General features: G+C 39.7%; 2 protein-coding genes across 5 annotated transcripts in view; one reads left to right on the top strand and one right to left on the bottom strand.

Moving 5' to 3' along the window:
- The window catches only part of ddhd2 (DDHD domain containing 2), a 12,660-nt gene extending 4,528 nt beyond the window's left edge, over positions 1-8,132 (bottom strand). For 2 of the 3 annotated variants that reach the window (XM_044112546.1, XM_044112548.1), the window contains exons 1-15: positions 7,999-8,132; positions 7,282-7,498; positions 5,364-5,556; positions 4,377-4,567; positions 4,138-4,227; positions 3,349-3,469; positions 3,166-3,255; positions 2,939-3,080; positions 2,613-2,821; positions 2,449-2,507; positions 2,242-2,361; positions 1,911-2,006; positions 1,558-1,725; positions 913-1,068; positions 16-118 (exon numbers count right to left, since the gene is read on the bottom strand). In XM_044112546.1, coding sequence (XP_043968481.1) covers positions 16-118; positions 913-1,068; positions 1,558-1,725; positions 1,911-2,006; positions 2,242-2,361; positions 2,449-2,507; positions 2,613-2,821; positions 2,939-3,080; positions 3,166-3,255; positions 3,349-3,469; positions 4,138-4,227; positions 4,377-4,567; positions 5,364-5,556; positions 7,282-7,449 — 1,906 coding nt within the window. In that variant the 5' untranslated portion in view covers positions 7,450-7,498; positions 7,999-8,132. Of the gene's footprint in view, positions 1-15; positions 119-912; positions 1,069-1,557; positions 1,726-1,910; positions 2,007-2,241; positions 2,362-2,448; positions 2,508-2,612; positions 2,822-2,938; positions 3,081-3,165; positions 3,256-3,348; positions 3,470-4,137; positions 4,228-4,376; positions 4,568-5,363; positions 5,557-7,281; positions 7,499-7,629; positions 7,694-7,998 lie in introns of all 3 variants that reach the window. The other variant, XM_044112547.1, reaches the window with a different exon arrangement.
- On the top strand, positions 7,443-24,090 carry si:ch211-166a6.5 (clustered mitochondria protein homolog). Of its 2 annotated transcripts, none has more exons than XM_044112541.1 (29): positions 7,443-7,529; positions 9,942-10,338; positions 11,942-12,051; positions 12,179-12,350; positions 12,912-13,043; positions 13,144-13,298; positions 13,393-13,547; positions 14,392-14,514; positions 14,606-14,738; positions 14,844-14,936; positions 15,039-15,205; positions 16,097-16,276; positions 16,364-16,804; positions 16,895-16,968; positions 17,068-17,172; positions 17,260-17,360; positions 17,456-17,608; positions 17,710-17,772; positions 19,005-19,237; positions 19,326-19,410; positions 19,561-19,714; positions 19,816-19,955; positions 21,430-21,510; positions 21,602-21,727; positions 21,819-21,928; positions 22,004-22,097; positions 22,183-22,308; positions 22,387-22,460; positions 23,054-24,090. In XM_044112541.1, the coding sequence occupies exons 2-29, from the start codon at positions 10,290-10,292 to the stop codon at positions 23,577-23,579; spliced, it is 4,155 nt and encodes a 1,384-aa protein (XP_043968476.1). In that variant the 5' UTR covers positions 7,443-7,529; positions 9,942-10,289; the 3' UTR covers positions 23,580-24,090. The 2 variants fall into 2 exon arrangements, with proteins under 2 accessions (XP_043968476.1, XP_043968477.1); XM_044112542.1 differs by lacking the exon at positions 7,443-7,529 and adding an exon at positions 7,632-7,695.

Raw genomic sequence — 24,090 nt, 5'->3', positions numbered from 1 at the left:
GGGAAACTGTCTTACCAAGGTGCATCCTCTTTCGGCCTTTGTGGTGTGGTATAAGCATCGGCTCCAGATCCACCTCCGAAACAATCATGGGCTCGATCCGATAGGCAACAGGGTCAAACTAAATGGGGATTGAGACAACACAAGACGAATGCAGCTTTTGAGATGACAAACTCTCATTTAAGCCAGAGGTTTTCTTAAATGATGCGAGTTGAATTCACATCAAACGGAGGCAACACGAATATAAGCAGGACTAGATGCTCAATTCCAATTTTTTGCCGAAATCCGCTTTTTTTACATGGTCATTCATAAAACTAACTAAAGCCGACTGCAATCAGACTTCTCTGTGAACAGTTTATGTCCCTAAAGAGACCTGCATGCATAGACAAAGAAAAAAAAAAGTTGACATCACACAGCAGCGCATCATTTACAGAAGTAACAATGGATGCCATTGATGATGCACGGCATCCATTAAAATAAAACAACATCTGATTTAGTATTACTTATTGAAGTGGAAATCTGTTTGTGGGAAGGTGAAAAGATTGGAATTGGGCCTTTCAGACTGCCATGACAAAGTCGGATATGGACAAAAAAATTAAATTTAGGCCACATTCACCCGCTGTGTGAACATAGCCTAAGATACTGAAAGGTTCTGCAGTATTTTTTGACTCAATAACAAATAATGCTATACTTAAGGCATATTAAACATGAAACGTTCAAAAGGTTCAATACTTAAAAGGCAGTCTGTTCGTTTTGAAAGCATACAAAACATTCAAAATGAAGACAGACAGAAGGAAAAGAAAACCAGAAATATGTTTAAAAACTTTTCCTTACTGCATTTTCCTTTTCCATGGAAAACAGCTTAAATCAAATGACAAAGCTTTAGAAACTGTGAAGGAACCACAAGATACTCACTGGATGGTAGATGTTATAGAAGCTCTTGCAGGTTGGGAATGAGTAGTTTGGATCGATGCGTTTCAGGCCTCGTACAGTCAGGAACATTCCAATCGGAGACCCAAAAGCGAAAAATGTCTCAGGGTAAAACCCCAGCTGAGGGTAATCGATGGACACCTGTGGGAGTAGAGACAGGAGCAGAAATGGGAGGTAGTGTGAGAAGTTAGCTAAAGTGAAACTTATGAAAACATGCACGTCATTTATAACTGATGGACTCGTTTCTTCAGTGACAAAAGTGAAGAATGAAGAGAGGAACACTCATGCAGCATAATACAAATGTATGAGCACAGATACAGAGTGTGTTTATTGGTGCAACGCTTTGCTTTTTGTTTGAACAAACTGCAAGAGAGTCATGGGGAATTCTATAAAAAGCTGTCACTTCAGTTCAGTTGCCAAGATTGCACTGTGTACAAAGGAAACATCAAGTCAAAGTGAGGTCAAACACATCAAGACAAAAGGCCTGAGGAGAACGTGGACACCATGTGAGACACACCTGTCCCTTGGCTATGCCTCCATTGGACTTTCCAGGCAGGCAGGGAGAGGAAAAAAGCAGCAACGGTGACGCAACAAAGCAAATTATACAGTATTTGTGTGCTTGTTTGCTACCTGTCCAATGCCGACGTCAAAGTATTCATAGTCCACAGCACCGGTGGTAGAAGGCATTTTGTGGAGGAAGGATTCCTGGCCTGGCAGTTCTGAAGGCTGGTTGCCCTCACTGGTAACCTGAGGTGGACCAGACTCCAAGGTCTGATGCCCTGGTGCCATCTCATAGTCCTTATAGAGCAGAAGTCATCCAACTTTGTAAATAACACCAAAAACAAAACAGTAAATGCTAAAAGAAATAAATAAATAAAATTACAAACTGCCTGCTTCTCACTGATTTATCCATTATTTCTTACAATATATGTTAAATATAAAAAGCAACACCTCCTAAACCCTACACCTGAATAATGGCTGACCTCTGGAAGCCTCTTCTTCCTGATGAAGTGTAAAATCTTCTTTCGGGGCCCAAGAGGAATTCCTAAATTTCGAAGATCACTGTCTTGGCAGAGAGCCTAAAGAAAATAATCAAAAAAATGTGGTTTTCAAAATTTGTACAGTGTGTGTAATCCAAAGGTGTCAGTCTTATATTTCTAGTTGTGCAATACTCATCTGACTTGTACAAAGATTTGCAGAAGGATTAATACCCAGCAGTGAACTAATTAAAATTCAGTGCTGTATCAAATCCTAATAAATACAATGAAGTATTAACCCTAACCCTAACAGTTTATGGGTTTATGCTTGTGATACCAGTGATTCCATGTCGACATTTTCTGCCAGTAGAGTTTGCAGGTACTGCTGGAGGTCCAATTTAGTCAGCATCTGCTCCAGCGTGTCACTGTTCAGAGCAGAGTGTTCTCCTGAAGGTACCTTAAAAGCAGAAATAATTCTCTTAGGATTATGCTTTTCAAAACAGAAAATAAAATGGAGACATTCATAGTAAATTTAATGTTATACTCCTCTTGCTCTGGATCTATTTCTCTGATTGGTTAGCAGGTCAAACAGGATCAGAGAACCTGAGTAACATGAGAGATGACACACTTCAGTAAAAAAAAAAAAAAAACTTTGCAGGTTACACCTGCATGTGAATGTTTGTCATTCTGCGTTGGTAAAACTCTGACCCAAGCTGTGTCCTACAACAGAAACTTCTCCATTAAACTCTGGGTGTCTCTGCTTAAAGAGGGCATGTAGCCGGTTGACTTCTGAGGCCACTGTGTCCACTATGGTCTGGCAGTAGGTGGGGCTGTTGTAGAAAAATAAGTCCAGCAGAGTGTCGTTGGTGAAATGCCGGAGGCGGCTGATGCTGGGCAGAGTGATCCTTTGAATGTCCCTAAAATACGGGAAAGGAGGGAGAAAACAAAAACAAAAGCACAGAGGAGTTTTTTGTTTTTTTTTAGCAGTTGTGACTTTTTTCTTTTTTACCATTTCTGATTGTCAGGTTACGTACTCATCCACACCGGTGGCATCCCCGTGCAGAGCACTGTGCCAGTTGACAGGAAGGAACTCAACTCGACCCACATGGCCTTCCTGCTGAGAACGCCGGTAGTGGGAGGCCAGGAGGGACAGCGAAACACTCCGGAAGTCATTCACTGAAAACAAATGAAAATCAAAGTGAGTCATTGATGCACATTTAGGAAAATTCATGCGCAACCACACACACTCACACAGACTCACCGCACTGTATGATGGATCTAAAGCGTAAATCACATGCTGGACCAATCCCGTGCACCATAAAGACCAGGTGATCCACCTTCTCCGGTTCACCTGAAAACAAACTGACATGATGAGAGCAGGTCCTAGCCTCCTGGTGATGAGTTTATCTTTCATTGTGATCCGACAGCAAAAGAACACGCATACCATCAGGTATTTCTACAGAGATGTTCTCCACTCCTCTCTTGACTGTACACGGCCGCGACTGCTCCGACGGAGAGGAAACCCACTCATCTTGGAATCCTATTGGCTGATAATGCATTATCAGCTGAGAAAGGGACACAAAATATTGAGGAGGGACCCATGAAGCTAATTTAAAAAATCTTTTGTTTTTGTTGTTTAAAAACAATGCAACACTTCTTTGAGCATGTTTTGCTTTGCATGTGTCCTTACATCAGCTTTCTTTAGATTTAAAACCATTTTGCATTGAATTGGGGTTTCATATACAGTCATGCATATACACTCATTATGCAAGGAGAAAATGTGTTTATCAAAAGGAAAGTTTTTTAAAAATATCAATGTGTACTATAGTTTTATTTCTCTGTAAAGACATTTAATTACAGGTAAAAATCTAAAATATGTGCCAATAAATGACAAAAATGTGTTATAGATGAGGCAAAAGACCCCATTCCATAATAGCTAGCGTTATCATTTTGGTGAAATAATCATAGTGAGATGTTTCTTGTGACCATCTATCTGTCTCTCACATTGAAGTTTGTCCCACTCCTTACTTTCAGCTGTGAGACTTTTGAGAGGTCTACTGCATATATACAGCCCATTTCAAATCACCCTGCAGTATCTCAATGAGATCAAGATTTTTGTTTCAACATAGGACTTTCCTTTTCTTTTTAAACCAAACAAACCACATTTTCTTTACAGTTGTAAAATCCAGTATGGAGTCTACATCATGAACCGATTTTGAGCAGCAAACATCACCTTAGGGTTGTGCAAGATGACAGTTTCTCCAGTGGGAAAGTCCAGCTTCCTTTTCCATTCGTCTAAGGTCACTGCTATCATATAGGCTTCCTGAGAACTCAGCATAGTTGAGATGGATTGTTGGTGGGAGAAAATAACACGCATGTCACAAGCCAAAGTTGGAAAGTAAAGAATGTCTGAAAGAAAGTAAAAAAAAAAAAAAAAAAAAGTAAAAAAAAAAAAAATTTACGTGAGAATACCTCCAAACGTTTACTGAACTCCTCAGAGTAAGGAAAGAATCTTGTGTCTTTATCTCCTTTGTAGAACCAGGTGCAGCGGCGGACCTCAGCGGGAGCTTGGTCCCAATAGACAGCAAAGAGCATCCTCTTCTTGACATGTACATCGTAGCGCTCCCCTTCCACAGCAACCACGATGTCCTCTTCACCTCTTTCTGCAAAAATGGGACGTTATCTAATGTTTCTATTTCAAAAAGGTTAAAGAGTAAGTACTCGGATGCTTTTCTATGGTAATAAATAAATATATCAATTGATTGTTAAAAAATCAGATTTTTTTTTTTCACAACTGACTAAACTATTGTACTGTATCAAACAAAATTTGTCAGTAAAAATAGCTCCAAAGACAATAAAATACAATAGAAAAACTGACTTAGTAAGAAACCTTAATAATCCCAGAAAGCAGACTTCAGTGCTAGCTGGGAGAGCTCTCTTTATTGTTTTGGTGTTGCATTTCAATATTGCGCAGACACAACATGACCTTTTTTACTTTAGTTTCACACAGTACTATGTTCGTTCTGTAAACGTGCATGCCGAAATACAGGTGGTGTAACTACATTTACTGCTTCACACAAAGTAGACCCTTATATAAGGACCAATTAAATTCAGACTAGAAATGGAAAAATTTTCCACATATCAATTTCACTACAGATGCTTAAATATTCATTACAATGGAATTCATCAAACCCCCCCAGAGAAACCAAAGTTCACCTGACAGGACCGAGTCAAAACATTTAGAGACAATTGCTCTAAAGAGGTGGGGGATGTGTCAACTGGACTTTGCGTCAAGGATCACAGGACTGTTTTACAATTGTATTTTTTTCCAACACCGATTTCCAAGGAAAGAAAAACATGTTTAACACTTCCACTATGACATTAATTTACTTCAAACAGCTAATAGTATCTATAACGACATAGTAACAATTTATGTCTAAGACACTTATTGTTCCTTACCAGTATTGAAAGCATTTTCTAGCTTGTCAGAGTCCTCTCTGCTGAAGGGATGCCAAGAGTCGCTGTCATCTGCCTGGCGACAGAAGAACCAGTGAGGCTGCACCTCTTGGTATGGAGGTGGCACTGACTCCATGTCCAGCATCTCAAAAGAGGATGCAGAGGAAGGAGAAACCTCATCCAAAGCAGGAGAACTCTGAAGAAAAAGAAAAACATCTAAAAGCATTACTTCGTCTTGATTGAAGGTATAATCCTCTGTAATGACAAAGAAAATACCTCCTATTGATAGTTATTTTGTGTCTTCCTTTTTGCAGATCGGTTCACTGGTCAACCCTGCAGCAAGTACCATGATAGTACTGAACAATTGTTCAGATAGTCTGAACAATTGTGCAATGTTTTCACCCTCCTACTAAAACCCCATCAAGTGAGCTCAGCCCATTACATAAAGCAAAGGGCAGTCAGGAAACAAAAGATCAGACCACCTCTGGATCAAACGAACAAAGCCTCGTTGTATTTTTCCCTCGTCTACAAGCTTTGTCTTGTCTGTTCTGCTGATTCCAAGCTGGCCACCGCATGTAAACAATTTCTTTCCACAAAATTTCTTATGCCTTCAAAACAATGCAACCAGTAACACGGCTCCTGTTTCAGCGTGCTGAAAGGTAGAGCCTGCCACCATTTGACACAACATTCACCCACGGTGCGCAACTGCCAGATCGTTCAAGTTGTTTACACTTTCCCAATCTTATTGAATAAGTATTTGCACAAAGCAGGAGTGCATTCTTTTGGATAGATTGAGAAACTGGAATGTGATTGGAAAATACTTCCTAAGAAATAAATCCCACTGATTCCTTGAAAAATTTTACTTTGCGTAAGTGCATTATTAATGAGCTGCAGAAAAACAGCTAATATGTTTTGAACTTCTGGAAAACAACAAACTCAGGAACGGTAATTAAAAATGCTCCAGCGCAGCTGTAGGTATGTGCTGTGTTTGCTGTCCCTCATGGAGCTCTTGCCAAGTCCAACATTTTACAGAGTGTGAACATCATAAAAAGAGGGGCAGCAAGTGATGTCCACTTTTCTCCAGTCCCCAAGTAGAAGCTCACATTTTCTTGTTTAACCTGCAGTCATGCCGTAAAGCCAGAATGCTCAAAGTTATATTTGTTCTACAAAGCATGTTCTGTGGTAAAAATTTACTAATCTGTTTTGGCTCATGTCATTATTGCAACATTTACCAGTATCATAATTTTTTTTTGCTTGGTTAGCTAACATCATGCAGTCTGAGGCTGAACATTTCGTCACCCTAACCTTTTACATTTTAGGATGGAAAAAGTTTTTCATGTCTGACTAAATGCATTTCTGCTTCACTTAACTCCAAATATTTCCATTAGTTCAGTAACTAATGGAAATAACTAACGTAATCAATTGCAAATTTATTGACGGAATCTGACTTGATGTTGTGTTTTTATTGTTGGTTCTATGTTGCATTGTGTTTTTGTGTTTGATTTGATGTAAAGCACTTTGAAATGCCTTGCTGCTGAAATGTGCTATACAAATAAAATTTGATTGATCGATTGATTGAACTACCTATAATAAGCTAATTATTTAAAAATTTTCTTGGCAATTTTACACCTCGACAGTCATGTAATGTCAAAACAAGAACTAATGGAAATTTCCATGTTTATTGATAATAATGACTACAAGGTGAGTTGCGAATGCTACAGAAATGCCTTAATATATATTTTTTCAAAACAGACTAATTAAACCCAGAAGCATCTGCAGGAAATAAAACAGGACATCTATATAAAGTTATGGAAGCGAAACATGCATAAATCATGCAAAATGCTTTTGTGAAGAAGGATAGAAAATAAACATAATGCAAGGTTTAAAATAGACCCATTTGCATCATTATATGAAATCCCACCTGCAGCTTCACCTGTGCCTCAGGAAGAGACAGCTCGGCCTTGCTGGCCTTAGGTGTGCTGCATGTTGCAGCAGTCCGAGTAGTGTTGTCAAATTCGTCCTGTGTCGGGGAGTTGTTGTTTGGGGCAGCCTGAGAAAGACCCCCTCTGTCACCCTGACTGGATGACATCGGCCCGACCCTCAGCTCTTACCTGAGGGGTGGAGCACTGTCACAGGACCTGGAACAGCCATATGCGCATAGATTAACAGGTAAACAGACGACTGCTGCACAACCTGATGTTATCTTAAAAGAGCATAATAGGTGGTGAAGCTGAGAAACAGGGCAGATTAACAGCGACTAACACCTTACTTAGAGTTTTAACGTGAGGTGTTAACTCCTAATCGTCTGATTGAAAGCCTCCTTAACTTCTGCCCTGTAAGTAAGTGCATTGAAATGAAGGTAAACAGTTTGGCTTCGATCAAATATAGGTAAGAAGGGACGCATTATACACTCGAGAAATTTTCGGAATAACCTCAAACACAACTAGCTCATTTTTGGCCCGAAATGTTTTAAATGACTCGAAAAAAAACAAAACAAACATAACGTTCAGGCCACGGGTTGATGAGTGCCATGCTAGCTGAGAAACAGCGACACAACAGCTAAGTTCTTTATTTTCTTATCTTCCAGATGTTTTATCATCACGACAGTAACAGCATTAAATAACTGACAAAAACTCACCGCAATCGTCTCATATAGACCGAAAACAAACGGCTTGTGCGGGCGTTATGTTGCTCGGTTTGCTAATGCGGCTAGCTAAGGACAGCCTCCTGTCAACTCAGCTGCTGTCAAGATAGGTTTAGGTGTCGTCGGAAATGCAATTATAAGTCAAACGTTTTCCGACAGATTTACCCTACAAAACAAACAAAGAATAACAATATTGGTTAACATAAACTACGTTAAAAATTAATCTTTTCTAAGTGGTATGCATGTAATGTAATGCACGATAAATGCTATTTTAAAAGAACTTGATACAAAGAGCTTATTTTCTAAACCATTACGCAACTGTACATTTTTCAGGGGGGTAATATTTCATCGTAACATAAGTGGTAGAGTAATTAAACAATTATGATGATAATAAACAGAAGGTGAAAACATTTAATAGCATCCACCCTTTAAAAATTTTTAATTTACAAGAAATTTTAAGGTAACATCGATAAAAGCAAGGTTGCGGCAGCTGTCATCAAATCTGTAAATTAGTCCGTACAAAAGATTATTTGAGAAGTAAACACAAAAGAGGAAGAGCCAAATTGCTGGCCCACCCTCCAGTTTCAAATTTAGGAAAGAGAATTGTGGGATTAATAGGTTAAGTAATTTATTTAGATTTGTTTGGGATTTTAGGCATTTCACCTCTTGTCATTTCATGTTGTTGTAGTTTGAGTAATTTACTTCACAAGATGGGCATATTCTATTTGAAATAAATACAGATGATGAAGTCCACTATAATGATGGTTGTGTGACCCTAAAATATATTTATTAGCTAGAAATCGTCTTAACAATAAAAATTATTTCATTTAGGCCACCATCTTTTTAAAATCTTTTTCAAAATGTTACAAATAATTGTGTAAGAGTCTCTATTTGTGAAAAGATAACTAAAAAGAAAAAAAACCTAACATATAATGGCTTAAACACATTCTGAGTTAAAATGACTCAGGCAAATCCTACGATTTATATCCTATATTTCTTCTTTTTGATATATATCTTAACAAAAGATGGCAGGTCAATAATTATTTATGCTATCTCAATAACTAATGGAAAAGCCTCACTCAAATACTTGTAATTGCTAAGCAACTATTGCATATTTCCACTGGTATTCTTGATGACTTGTCTTTTGCAGAGATTTCTAAGTCTTTGAAATGCCTCCTTGTCATCACTCTAATCTTTTGCTCCCTTCTCAGCTTCTCCAGGTGTGAAAAATTTAGGACTTGTGCCACAGAATTAATGACAGAATAATAAAACTATTTAAATTCTGCCACCCCTTAATTTTCCTCCCCCATCTGGGAACTTCTTTTTATATCTTTATGGAAGCGCCCCTGGCACAGTCATTTCCATGCTCAGCATAAATGTCATGAGGTCAATAAACTTTAGTCTATTTAATTGGGTTTTTTTTTTACCTGGTCTGGTCTCGACTTACCTGTCCTACAACTACAGCTAATTTAGACAACGCCCTGCCCTACTTCTACATTATTCAAGTTTATTTTGTAGGATACCAGTGATAACAGAAAGGTGACATTTGTAACCCACGCATCATCAGTTTTGTTCAAACTGAGATACTCTCAAGTATGTGTGTGCTGAAACATAACGTAGTAGGTGTAGTCCACTAAACAAACACAAGGAACCACATCACACAGCGATACACCCACCTGTGGAAGTTCAACCATGCCTTGTTGTATTTTCTGCAAACTGACTTAACGAACAGTGCAGCATGGTGGATCGACTTCATGTTACAGCGGAAGGATTCATGCAGTTTAAAAAAAATACATTATAGCTGTTTTGTTTTAACAAATGTGTCTTGCTGCATTATGTCTTCTCCTGACAAATTGAAATGACTTTCAAAACTCAATGACAACATAAAAGCTGAAAATGTCAAGAGCTTTGTGCACAATTTTCACTTCTACTTGCAGGCTTATAGGGGAGGAGTGAAACATGCCTCAGGGAGGAAGAGTGAGCGAAGCTACAACAAAGACACACCCAGTCCAGCAAAGTTTTTGAGGCAGTCTGTGTGGAGCAATAAGAGGGTGTGGCCTTTTTTGCACACTGGGAACAGATAAGTTGAGTTTGCCTTGTAAAGAGGTGCATGAGTCACAGTCGAGAACAGTGAGCAGTTTACTTTCACTCCGCTGGACTCTCTCTCTCTTACACACACAGTCCTGCTGCACAAATCAAACCCCCTTTTATCCACTCTCTTCTGCTCTAGCAGTATTTAGACAAGACTTTTTTTAGGGAGTAACAATAAAGTAAAACTTCCAGCCATGAAGGACAAAGTGAAGAAAGGAGGAGGAAGAAGTCAAGTCAAAACTGGTGAGTAATCCCTGTAATCACAGGTTTTTCTCTTGTTCCTTCTTTTCCGTTTAGTGGATTCTTCTCCTTCGTGAAGAATGTGTGGAAGTAGGGTGGGAGTTCTGGCACAGCACTGACGCTCTAACATGGCTGGTGCTAACGTTCTAGCCTCTTGGGAAAAGTGCAGTATATTTTTTCTGTTTTTAGGGCATTCCTGATTCTGACGCATTCCTTACAAAATGGCTAAACCCCCTCTATAACACTGTAACATTCTAGTTATAACGATTTCAAAGAGTAGATGTATTATGAGAAGAAGGAGCAATGCTCTCCAGTGTGACTTCTTCACCTTTCTGAACATTTGCCACTCCCCTTTTTACAGAGTTGAATGACTGAATTAAGGTTTAGTGTGTGTTGGCTCATCTCCAAATTAGACTGAGTCAAACGTTTTCCTGTGAAATAATAAAATGGTGGCATCATAATAAAACTGAAAAGTGGTGAATTTAATTACCTGGATGCTTTGTGTTATTACAATTACATGTAAATGACAAGGCAGTTTTGTATTAGTTTGTTTATGATATTTTAAACTTTCTTCTAATCTTTAAAAGTGATCTCAAATCTCAATTCTTGAAAGTTTTTAGGACGTCTCTCAAAGTTGACCATGCAGAGGTCAGCTGCAACACCAACTTATGGATCATTCATGTATGAAAAAAACAACAATTAGAGCCCTGTTTTCACATTACAGACTTTTTTTTTAAATGTCTTTAACCACTGTGTTATTAGCAGTTTTTCTCTTATATGTGTCAAATTTCTAAGTTGCTCCAATTTAAGCAAAAAATGACACATTTTGGCAAAATGAAAACTACTGTTTCAGAAATAGAAATTAGACTCTCAAAGCAGCTTATTTTATGCTTTTTTTCTGCTAAAATAAAGTAGCAACTCTTGTAGAGAAAATAAATGATGCCTTCCTAGCTTCCAGAGGGGAGGCGCGTTCCTCCAGCCAATAGCGGCTACTTGTTGACTGGAAGCTTTCCAGTAGTAAAGCAGATCCAGATTGACAGCATGAGCAGATAATCTACTGTAGTAAGGAGAACAGTGATCACACACAGATCAAGATTTGTTGTGTTGTGGGGCTTCAGTATTGAATGGAAGAAGTCAAACTTTTGGGGGTTTTGTGTCTCTTGTTACAGTGTACTGTCTGCTGATGTCAGATCTGGGTGTGGTTGTCATTTCACCTGGAGATGACATCAAGATCAGTAGGGAAATGCAACAGGTTTAGTCACAGATCAGTTTGGGGAACACGCCGAGTCCTGCTTTGCCTCTGGTTCTACGTGTGTGTAAATCTGCAGCTACGCCCCATTTATTTTCTTCTTGGCATGTTTTTCTCGTCCTATTCATTTTTTGTCATTAAGACTCTTCAAGTTAGCTGAAGGGGATTTTTGAAAAGGTTTTGATAAACAAAATCAATATAAACCACAGATAAAATCAGAGCATATTTTCTCATTATATCAAGTTATCTTTTGATACAGCTGTCCAGGTATTTTCCAGGAGAAATTTTCCATTATTTTCTCCTGTTTCTACAGACACTGTAATGATTCACAGTTAGTTGGGTTTCTCTCCTTCTCAGATGTAATCAGTGCAGCCAGCGGAGATGATGCTGCTGATATCAAACAAGATGAGGGCACAGCATTTCCTGTGAAGATCCAAGGAGCAGGAGTCGAGTCGTTTGAACTGCAGGTACAAAAACAACAGTGAGAGGCGAGGCAGCATTTTAGTTTCACCCTCAGCTACAACCCACAAATTAATTTTTTTTTTTTTTCATATTCTAGAGTTTTGAGGTCCATTCTGTGTTTGTGCTGTGTAGGTTAACGCATTTTGGCTTGTTCAAGATGCAATAATGGCCTTGCTGTCAAGGAATGAGGTGTGTCCACGTTCGAACTTGTCTCTAGCTCTAGCTGGAACAACACTGGATCCCCACACCGAGCTGCAAAGCCTCAAGGGCCTTAAAGCAGGAGCTGTCATTCGCCTGGTGGAAGGTGTACTCTTTTATTTCAATTAGTTTTTTCTGTGTGAGTTCTTGCTGTAGCTGCACGATTGGGTAATGATTAAATCTAATGACATGACATATTTGCCCTATTCTGGTTAGTATTTTACACCAGTATTTTAAAAATAGCCTCACCCCATGAACTTTGCCACATTTTACATATAAATGAAGTCTCCTTAAATCCCCAATTCTAAATTTAAGCTCCCCATTAATTCTAACTGAATTTAAGCTATGTTGCAAAGCAGAAGGGGCAGAAAATACAGTTTTTAGATGTCCAAAATTTTTAGGTAGATACTCCAAAAGACTTAGTCGTAACTGCTCTTGTTCAAGAAGAGACAGGTACTAACACCATCAAGGGTACAGAAAATAGATTAATGTTATTATTAAAAGGTTAGACTTAATCTATGTCAACCATCTGCTCACCATGATGTTCTGGATGCTTTGTGAGCAATGTTGTTCATTTCACAGGTTCAGCAGACCTTTCCCACATCACTGTGACTTTCATAAAGACGGTCAGGCTACACTGGATGCTAACTAAAGCATGTCTCTGCAGAACCGTATACCTCCCACTCCGCCAGGGTCCACTTGGCTCGGGTTGTGGAGCTGCTGAGAGCGTCCGGACCTCACGATGCACTGAGAGAAGGACAATCACCAAGCGTACTGGAGACACTCACACACACACCTGGTAAATGCACAAAGAAACAGCCCACTGAAACAAGAGGGCAACAAAACGTCACACAATGCTTTCTGATTCATTCTGAAATCTCCTTCTGCTCCCACTACAGACTCTAGCCTACCAAATGGAAAGAGCCTGAAGCGCTCGTTAAGCAATTCAAAAGGAGAATCAGCCAACCAGGATGGACCCCCACCTGAGTACCTCTTGCCTGGCTCCTCAGAAAGACCCCTTATGGCTCTGCTGCCCCACAGTTCTCAACCAGAGGTGGATTCATACCAGAGCCTGTCTGGGAATTTGGCTTGTGTGACCCAAAGACAGCACAAGTTTACCATTTTCCTCTTCATCTGTGTTTCAATAGGCACCCAGTTACCTGAAGGACTTTTCCCTCAGCTGCTGGCATCCCCCACCAGGATTCAGGAAGCTGCAGGGAGACTTCATGTACATGACTGTGGTGACAATAGAGGGTCGGCATTGTGATATCACATCCTGTCCCAAAGGTTTCTTCCTGAACAGGTGAGCACAGTTACGATAGAAGTTATCTTATTTTCTGACTTGACAACAATAATTAGATAACTAAGTGCTTTGATACTAGAGCAACATCATCATGCAAAAATATCCCATGTTTTAAAAAAAATAACAAACATGTTTCAGGTTCTTTTTTTGGGTGGTGGGTGTTATCAGTAACACAAAGCATTAACAGTGAAGTTGGAGGAAAGGAAAACACAGTTTTTAAAATGTCCAGTGTGCATTTATTTGTGTTCAGCCATTTTACTTTGACTCTACTAAATACAATTATTAGTTAATAGAATTCACCTGTGTGTAGCTTTTGTCAATAATATCAGTTCTGTTAATTCTTCAATGTTTGTTAGAGAACATAGTTGACCACAAAGTATCATGAAGAGTGAGGAACACTTAAGACAAGTCAGAAAGAAAGCTGAGGAGAAGCTTAACTCACAGTTAGGTTATAAAACAATATCCCAGGCTTTGAAATCTTATGAAAAGCTGCATAGTGCATGGCTTGAAAGTAGAAAAAGGATGACATGTCTGCAAACCTTACAAGGAGATTGCTGGTTATCTAAACTAACATGCCAGACAAGGACAGCATTAATCAGAGAAGCTGCCAAGATTTCAGTGGTAATTCTCAGGAAGCTTCAGCAATATTTCAGCATGAAGCTGCATTCAGGACAGTCCTGAAAGAAAATGTTTTAGAAGCTTGATAACACTTGAGACTGGAGAGGAAGTTCCCTTTCCCACAGGACAAGACACTAAAACACTCCCAGTGCTACAACATAACAGTTCCTGGTTATTGCAAATGACCAGTTTTAATATTGTTTCATATTTCTTTTTTTATGTTTAGGTCTACCCACGATATGTTTGACCCTCGTCCTGCTCAGTCTACTCCAGTCTGTCACTGTCTCACCGACTTGCTGTGTCATGTCAGTCCTACTTTCAAACAAACCTTTACCACACTCAAAAACAGGTAAGTAACATTAAATACCACTGGATGCTGTAAGAACTGCTGCGGCTGAGTGTGATGGAAATGAATCTGCATAATGCCTCTCCTTCTTCAGGCCACCACAGCCACCAGTAGAGGCAATGCCCACGCCTTACCACACACTGTGCTGGCTCGGACCTCCCTGCGCCTCTCGTCTCCACAAGAACACCTTCAGTAGATTGGGGGTGGATGAGCAGGCGGCAGCACAGGTTATATACCACACAGCAGTGGTTTGCTGTTGATTTTGATTGTGGACATATTGCATAAAACATAAATATACCAAGTCTAAGCAGCTTTGTGGGTCTCACCTGTAGGCTCCAGACTGGAATGAGGAGTTACAAGCAGCCAGAGATCTTTCCCAGGGGAGTCTGGAAGAAAGGCTGCAGAGAGACAAAGTTTTGCTACAAGTAAGAAGTAACCTGTGAAATTTTTTTACTTGTGACAGAAGTACAGTTCTCCATCTCTCTGGATTCTTTTAACAGTCCTCCTCTTTTTCACTCACACCTCAGGTTAACAGTGCTTTCGTAAGGACTGTTATGCAGGCAGCTGAGACGGTTGTAGATGGATTTGTTGAGCCGGTAAATGGAAACCCGGAGGACCCGGCATTCCTTTGGAGTGGCCTGTTCATGAGTCAGGGTGCCACAAGTCCAGTGTTTGGTGGTGAGAGGGGTCGCAGGTAATAAAAGTCTAAAGTCTTTTTGCATACATGGGAGAGAAGATGCACCAAACTGTACATTTAAGCAGAAGCCGCTATTGCTGTCACTCCTTGCAAAGATTTGCATGAAAACAGCACAATAAATTGTTATGGAGACTCAGTCAACCTAAGATGAGACTCTTTGCTGCAGTGCTCTAAGAGTGAGCTTTGGAGATGTTTAGCTTCCTTACAATACACCTCGCAGTGTGTGGAAAGAAGATAAACCTTAGTTCTTGACCAGTTGTACTGGTCATATTTCCACATGATCTAAGCTAATTGAAAATATGCGTAGGTCAGCCTATATGAGCACGTTTAGGAGAGTTGTTATTTTCTTGTGGCTGTTTCCTGAATCATGAATACCAATGCTTGTTTGTCTTAGTGAAGTGATGTGCTATTCTGTGTTCCCCACATTGAAGACCGACTTTTATATTATGCTTTGGGAATGCATTTGTTCCCTTTTTGTTGATAGGAATTAATAATGAAATAACCTCTTATCCTGTGTTACATAGTACTACTTTTTAACATAATATGCATTGATGTTTTTGGTTGTAACATGAAAAATTTTAAAGGGGATGAATATTTTTGTGTAATATAAAATAATTGTAGGCATTATTATGGATGCCGATGAATGTGATACTCATAACTCCTACAGTGTGATCTCCACAGATGCCAAGTATTTCACAATGTGAAGTTTTCCCCTCTGAAAAAAGTTCATCAAATTGAAAGTTGGATTTTTAATCAAATATTCAGTGTGACATTATACTATTGTTAAAAAAATATTAATTTATTTCAAGGCATTTTACAACTTTGGCTTTGGGTTTCTAATGGATTTTCTTTAATTTATTTTAATATTTTCTGGTCTCCTGCTTGCAGGGCAGCTCAGAGGTTGGAGCTTAAATGCGTCCAGGCTTACAGTGAGTTAGAGGGGCTGCAGGGGCTGCATACTTTACCCACAGCCATCGTGGACTACAGAGGAGTGCGTCTGTCTGCCCAGGGTCTGGCCCCCGGGTTTGAAAGCTCAGAGCAGGACCAAAAAGATTCTCCTGCCTCAGGGTACTTCTGATCTGTGACCTATATTTGAGCTGTGTGAGACTTCTCTTGACCATTTGGAGATAAATCTGTTTCTTCTTCTCTCTTCAGAGGTTTGCTTTATGGTGTGAATGCAGGGCCCCAAGAATCCCGTCAACGCCGACAGCTGCTAGCCTTATTGGCTCAAGCCGCCAAAAGTCTGTTCATTCAGAGACATGTTGTTGTGGCCCCCAAGGGTCACCAGGTGCCTCTGTTCACCTCCCTGGACGCTCAGGGCCTGGTGGGAGCTGATGGGAGGTTCTACCTGCTAGATGTATTCAGAAGCTTCCCAGTTGATGCCAACTTCTGCCCAGAGGAGGAAACACAAAGTCAGACAGCTGCTGGGGAGGAAGAGAGCAGCAAAAGCTGTAAAGAGAATGAAGAAAAGAACAACGGGAACGAGAAACAAGGTTGGCCAGAAAATTATCAGAGAGCCTCTGGGCTTCCAAAGAGGTTTCCTCACAGTCTCTGTAGGCTGAGGCCAGAGCTGTTGCAGGCTTTCATTCAGCACAAGTGAGTCCAATGTGAAAGAAAACTTTTACATTCAGTTATAACGTCTTTTATTTTTTTAAATTAAGTTTAATATTATTTGTTTATTTTTAGACATTGTCAGTTTACCCAACGCGTGAAGGAGAAGATGGATGAAAATGGAGGATTTGAAGAATGTGCAACAGCTTGTAAGGAGTGTTTCAGCACATCCTTGTGAAAGGAAATTCAAATCCTGTTTAAACACGAAGCACACATTTTATTCTGGACTAATATTACTTTTCTCCCAGGTGATTCTCGAGCGACTGATGCCGTACGAGCTGCATGCAGAGACGTGGGCTCCGTTAGTGACATCATCTTTGAGATGCGCTTTAACCCAAATGTTTTCTCTCCAGGTATACACTTTAACTATACCTTCTCAGAAACAACAGACAGACAATAGATGTTTACTGTAGCACACATTTCCTGTGTTTTACATTCAGGAATACGTTTTCCTCCCTCTGAGAGTGCATCAACAAACCTGCAGGAGAAGTTGCTGAGAGAAGCTGCAGCTTTCATTATCACACACCAGATACCAGACTTTGTGCGTGTCTTCAGTGTTTCAGATTTTGTGCTACAGGAAAATTCTCTGGGACAACAAAATCAGTGCATAATACGTTTTAATGATTGTGTTCGCAGTTGCAGTGTTGCCTACACAGCAATGAGGCGCCGATGGACGGAGCATCTCTGAGACAGGCGCTACACCAGAGAGGCATCAACCTCCGCTACCTGGGGCACGTGGTGAAGGCTATTTCCCAGTCAGAAGACAAGAAGCAACTCAGGCATATAATGGTGTGTTTAATTTCCTCACATTTAATTCACAAATTTAAAACTGTCTTATTGTGACTATTTTTTAAATAATGTTCTTCTTTCTCCTGATTTATATTAAACAGAGATCAACAATAGGTGAAATTTTCACCCGCTCAGCAAAAAGAGTGTTCAACCATTTCCTACAGGTACTTTGCAGCATTCAGTAATAACTCCAATAAGTTCTTATGTCTGGAAACCTTAATACATGATGGGTGGTAAAAGACTTTTCCAGTTGGAAATTTACATTAATTCCCTGTCAATAGAAGGATTTGTGTCAAACATTTTGGGTGTCTCACTGCAGGTTTCTCACGACAGTTTGCTGTAATTTTGGCCAAGTTCTCCAAACAGAACTGGTTATAACACATTTTCAGCTCTGCACAAGCATCTTCTATATGACTGAGATCAGGGCTTTGCGATAATCAGTCAAAAACATTGACTTTTTGTCTTTAAGATACCTTGTAGCCAAGTTGGTGGTATGTATTGGCATTTTGTAAGATTGTTGTTAAGCTGTTTAAACTTCCTGGCTGATTTTCAAAAATGTTGCTTCAATATTCCCATGTAAAGTTCTGTCTTTATGATGCCATTTATTTTGTAAAAAGCACCAGTCCCTCTTCCTCCAAAACACCCACACAAAATAATGCTGCCACTGGTCACTTCACAGCTGCAGATTTCGTTCTGAGTCTTGCAGACTTCCCCTTTTTACCTCCAAATGTAACAACTATCATTTGGCCTAAAAAGTCACTTTTTGTTTTTATCAGACAGATATATTTCTGAAAAAGGTAAATTATTCTGGCTGGATTTTAATCTGCTTTTGGCATAATTACTTTTTTCTTTCTGAGGGACTTCGAATTAAGTCAGTATTTCAAAAAAGTGCTTTGCTTTTGTTTTGGGGTTGATTCACACATTTCAAACCAAAACACTCTAATCTGGTACAAATAACCTCCTTGAAAAGTAAGTTGATGAGACATTGCCATGGTATTCATACTTGACAGATCCATGGGTAAAATTTTCCTAGGCTTTTCAAGGTGGCATGTTGACAAATCTTGATTCATCTGGCAATACTGAAGCCTGAACCAGATTTGTGAAACTCAAAAAGGTTTCTTCCTTATCTTGGTGAATTTCTTTTAATTTTCCTATAATGTCACACAAGGAAGCAGTACTTGAGGCGTCGCGTTACATCTACAGATGTCTATCAATTGTTGTGACTCATCCTTACAAAGCCACTTTACTTTACACATTACTTGCACCAATAATGGTCCAAAATGAATACGACAGTTTCTGTCCGTGATGAGTGTGTGTAAACTTCCAACTGGTACTGTAACAACTGGTGTGGTTCTCCACAGAAAATGTAGCTCAGCATCTCTTCATGTCTGCATAGGGTGTGGACGTGCCAAGCTTGTCTGCAGCCGTCAGTCACTTCCTCAGTTGTCTTTTGGTTCATCACTTCACACCCTCTCCTGTCGGGGAGGAGGCTAAGAAAAAGTCACGGAGGCGTGGCCGTGGGGTCGGGGCCTCCGAGAGCACGCCCTGGAGCATGCTCACTGGATCTGAGCTGTGGAATCTGGTCTGCCAAGACGCTGTTGAAACATATGATATCTCTGACAGCCTTGGGTGAGAAGTTACAGACCTTGCTCATTCACCCCCTGTGTGTGTTAAGCAATGGTGAAGTCAATGCTTAACCCTAGCCCTTTTGTCATAGTTCCAGTCCTAATCACTTGGTGGAGAACTATGGGCTTCAAAAAGTCTCTTTGCTGAGAGAATTCTGTTTAAAGACCGGAGTGCAGGTAAACAAATATTCAGTTTTGTTTCTTTGAATCAATACTTTGCAGTTCTAAAGATGCATTCAGGATAAGACACAATGCATATATTAGAAACACCCCGAAAGCAATATAAACTCTCTGAAAACACCACTGAGAACTCTGTATCTGCACCAGCTGAGACTGAGAGACTACGTCCTCGAGAACCAGAACAAAGCGCCCTTCAGTCCTGACGACGTCCTTAACATCTTTCCCGTTGTTAAACACATCAAAATGCCGACTGCTGATGCTTCAAAGGCATACCGAGCTGCACAGACTTCCATTCAGAAGGGTATGTCTATTAGAAAAGAAAACACTATTGAGTATACTGTATGTTCAACACATGCTTTTGAGTGGCTCTTATGTTTACGAATCCTCCGTTCTGGTGCGTAGGTCTGCTAGATCAGGCCCACGAACAGCTGAAGGAAGCAGCTTACCTGTATGGCAGAGTGTGTGATGATCTGGACCCTGAGGCCTGTAACTGTAACAGCTTGTTGGCCAAAGTCACCTTCCTGCAGGGGAAAGCAGCTGAGGTATGCTCACAACTTCACAGCCGTTCAACTTCTGACAGTAATGACTGAGTATTAGCAGATTTTAAAGTATTCCACTTGCATTTTCCAGTTATGGATAGCTGTGGCTGATTACTTAAAACATTGCTTTGTGCATTGCAAAGTATTAATCCTCTTGAAATGTTTTCACCTTCAGGCACATTACACCCAGAAACATAAGCATACTTTATTGGTGTTTTAAGTAATTAACCAACATTAAGCAGTGCATAATTGAAATGAAAGGAAAACTATGCATGGTTTTAAAATTAATGTCAAGTTTACTCTAATACTGTACCATGTGCAAACAATTGTCTTGAGAAGTCCATTAGTTAGTAAATGTAGTTCCTCTGTGTGCAGGTTAATTTCAGCATAAATACACATTTATTCACACAACGTTTCATAAAACTTTTCATCTAAACATTAAATAAATATGGCACAACTGCAGACCTAGCAATGGCTGCCCACCTAAATTGGAAGGTCTTGCAAGGAGAGCATTACCAGAGAAGCAGAGATTCGCAGCTCAGCAGGAAAAATCTGTTGACAGATTCTGAGCTCCACAAAACTAGAGCAAATGGATATGTGGCAAAAAGAAAGTCATTGTTGAAAGAAAGCCAAATGTAGCTCTATTTCAAGTTTGTCACAAGCTGTATAGGGGGCATGGTAAACATGTGGAAGAACCAGCTCTGGCGAGAGAAAACCAAATAAAATGTTTTGGCCTACAGGCGAAATGGAGAGAGAACTAACAGTGCTAATCACCCTGAATGTGGAAGACGGAGCTAAATTCAGAACAACTGTAAACCGTTTTATTTTCTTCTAAAAGAAACAAGCAAAAATGCTACAAGACTGGAGCCAAGGTTTACTATCAAGCAGGACAACTCGGGGAGAACTTTTTGATCAAAGTATGTTTTTGTGACCAGGTTATAGTAGTGAACTAAATCCAATTGAGAATCAATGGCAAGACTGTATAAATTGATGTTCACAAACTCATTGTCCAACCTGACAGAGGTTATGGTAATTTGCAAACATAATGGAGAAAAATTAAAATGGTAAAATGTAAAGTTGTTTGAGACATTGTCCAGTGGAGTCCCAGTTGTAGCTGCAGTGAAAGGTGGCTATGCAAAAAGGCTCAACTTGGAGGGATCTGAATACAAATGAACTCTGCACGACTCAAATTTTTAAATTGCATATTCCTCAACTGCACAATCATGTACTAGTTGGAGATGCTCTATTACATAAAATCCCAATAAAATACATTGACAATTGTGGTTGTAATCTGACAAAATTGCAAAATGTGCTGTATATTTTCCAAGGCACAGCAAACATGACTATATTGCTGATTTAACTTCAGTAATTCATCTTGCGACACTGTTATTGTATTTGAGAGTGTACTGCCAAATATTTCAGGATGTTATAAACAATAAGAGCTAAATTTCGACCTTGACTTTTTTTTGTCCTGAAGGCTCGAAGTGTTCAGCTGAAGACAGTGGTCATTAGTGAGAGGATGCTTGGCTTTGACCATCCAAACACTATACAGCAATATGTGAGTACAGCTCCATGCAGGTATTTATCATCACTGTTTACTCATACGAGTTATCACAGTGTGAATATTGTCACTGATGTGTGATTTATAGGCACTCCTAGCTGTGTATGCGTATGCTGGAGGGGAGACGACCCTGGCTCAGAAATGTCTTCTCAGAGCTCGTCTGCTAATGTTGACAGTCCATGGAGAAGACCACCCGTACACTGCAACTCTAGATGTAAGTCAGATCAATTTATTAAAGTCTAACAAAGAAGGAAATACAGGTTTTGCTCATGGTTCAGTTTTTTCTCCTACTTGTTTTCTGGTAGAGTTGCCTTGGCCTGGTGCTGACAGAAGATCAAACAGGCCAGTTCCTTAAGAATGCTCTGAAACTTAACACTTCATTTTTCGGCCCCACTGATCTGCATACCGCTCTTAGGTATGTTAATTATAGTTCATATCAAAAATTTGGCTGTAACTGAGTTACTTACTGCTTCCATTTTTTTCTGTGCAGCCACCACCTGTTGGCCCAGTGGATGTGCAGTAAAGGAGACTACAGAAGTGCTATGACACATGAGAAAGAAGCCCTCTCCGCCTTTACATCCTTGGTTCGTAACTCTGCAAGACTGAGAGAAAACATCAGAGGGCTCCTTTTCTTTGTACTTATCTGCTTACATTAACTTTCTCTTCCAGTTTGGAGAAGATCACCCACAGACGAGCTGCAGCAAAGAGTTTCTGGGGACCATCACCAAGCAGGCGGTCAAAGTAGAACGCACTCTAAGACAGACAGGAAGTGAGTCTGCTGAGCAAACCGTTGAGGTAATGCAAGAGCTTGTAAATATAGATTGTCTAAAAGGTGTAAAAACATGCTCAGGTTGTTGTATGTTCTTCTCTCAGTGTCTAAGCCCAACATCTGAAACTGTTCTGGAGCAGATGGTTCTGGTTACGGGGATCAGGAGGATTACACGCAGGTAAATATATTTCTAAACAGACTGTATGGTGTGAAATCAGAAATAAAAAAACCCGATTATTTAGATGACTCGCAACAAATCTGTAGTTCGATTTATTTAAAATGTTTTCTAGGCCAAGTTCTTTATGGGTGAAGGAACTTGGTCTTCACTTGGGTGAAGGAGAGTAAAGCTCCAGACAAAAAAAAAACATTTTCCTATTTACACTTTCACATGAACAGCTATTTCCCTCTCATAGATTTGTTGTAATTTTATTTTTTGTCACGACACCAGCAAATACTTCAAAATTTCAAGCAAATTTTAATATCAGGCAAGGACAAATGGTTTTCAAAATATAATTTTATTTCTTGAGGGACCAAATTATCCTGACCAATCTGTCACTAGTGGTGAAAATTGAATCGCTCCCACTATTAAATCATTAATTATTGTGATAAACCCCATTTTTAAATTTGAATATGTTGGGCTTAAACTATATTGGTTTCTGCTGGATATAAGTGGACTATTCATCTTAATTGTAAAGATCACAGAAACCAGCAATATTTCCAGGTGTATTAAAAATCTTCAAAGCATAAAAAAATCTCTTTGTGTTTTCATAGTGACAGGTTCCAGGAGTATAAGCAGAAACACCTGGAGCGAAAGGCTGCAGCAGCAAAGGAACTGGGATTCAAGCTCCCAATCTGGCCTGTCAACTCACATCTTGTTAGCAGAGACGATAAAAGCTTGAATAAAGAAAGTGGGAAGGAAGCTGGTGACAAAGGAACCGAAGCAGAGATAAAAGACGCAGAGAGTCAACAGGAGAACACGTCTACTGACAGCAGTGCAAGTGTCTTAGCTAACGGTCATGTGGTAGAGCCAGCTGAGCCAAGCAAACATGAAGAGAAAGCTGATGTGGATACTAATGGAGAAGTTGCAGATGGAGAAGCCCAGACAGTGAATGAAGGTGAGATGCAGTCAGCTTCAGGGGGGAAAAACAGGGAAATAAATGGAGATGTGGAAACAATTTCCAGCCCATCTGCCCTGAGTAGTAAACTAAGCTGGGCAGATATCGTTTCAAAATCCAGCAACGGAACAGGAGGCAAGGCAGTAAATGGAGTCACTGCTAATGGAGCAACTGAAGAGTGAAAACACTGAAAACACACACAGGCTTGTAGGGGCGAGCTTACTAAAGGCACTGCTGTAAGATGAATCTATCCTTGGATTTAAAATGTAACGTGTTCAAAACAACAGGAAGGTATTTTTAACAAAGACGAGTATTCTTTCATGTTTGAGATGTTTCACTGTCACGGATGCTGTGAGAAACTTGTTTGGCTGCAATTTTTTGTTTCAAAAATAAACTTTTTACTTTGCTGTAATAAACAAATTTTGTCTTCCATTAATAAAGTAATCTGGTTTTTGCTGCTTTTCCTGAAACTAGCAAAAGATAAAATCATGTTCGCCAAGCAAGAGAGAAAAGAAAAATTAATTTTCCAGCAAATATTTGAACCATATTTCAGAAGTATATTCTGATTTCTTGACCAAATGAAAGCATAGTGAGTTTAAAATCAAGACTACCCTAAAGAAATATGTCAAGTGTTTTTTAAATGGAACTCTATGAAGTGATTATGAACAATAAACACAGTCATATCAAACACCA

Source organism: Gambusia affinis, linkage group LG03 (genome assembly GCF_019740435.1).
Source record: "Gambusia affinis linkage group LG03, SWU_Gaff_1.0, whole genome shotgun sequence".
Lineage (NCBI taxonomy): Eukaryota > Metazoa > Chordata > Actinopteri > Cyprinodontiformes > Poeciliidae > Gambusia > Gambusia affinis.
The sequence above is the reverse complement of the archived record's forward strand: the minus strand, read 5'-3'. Positions and strand labels throughout refer to the sequence as shown.

Coding starts and splice junctions, on each gene's coding strand:
- si:ch211-166a6.5 (XM_044112541.1), top strand. CDS start 10,290: ATGAAGGACAAAGTGAAGAAAGGAGGAGGAAGAAGTCAAGTCAAAACT. Junction 12,351..12,911: donor TGTCATTCGCCTGGTGGAAG/GTGTACTCTTTT, acceptor ATGTCTCTGCAG/AACCGTATACCTCCCACTCC. Junction 13,044..13,143: donor GACACTCACACACACACCTG/GTAAATGCACAA, acceptor CTCCCACTACAG/ACTCTAGCCTACCAAATGGA.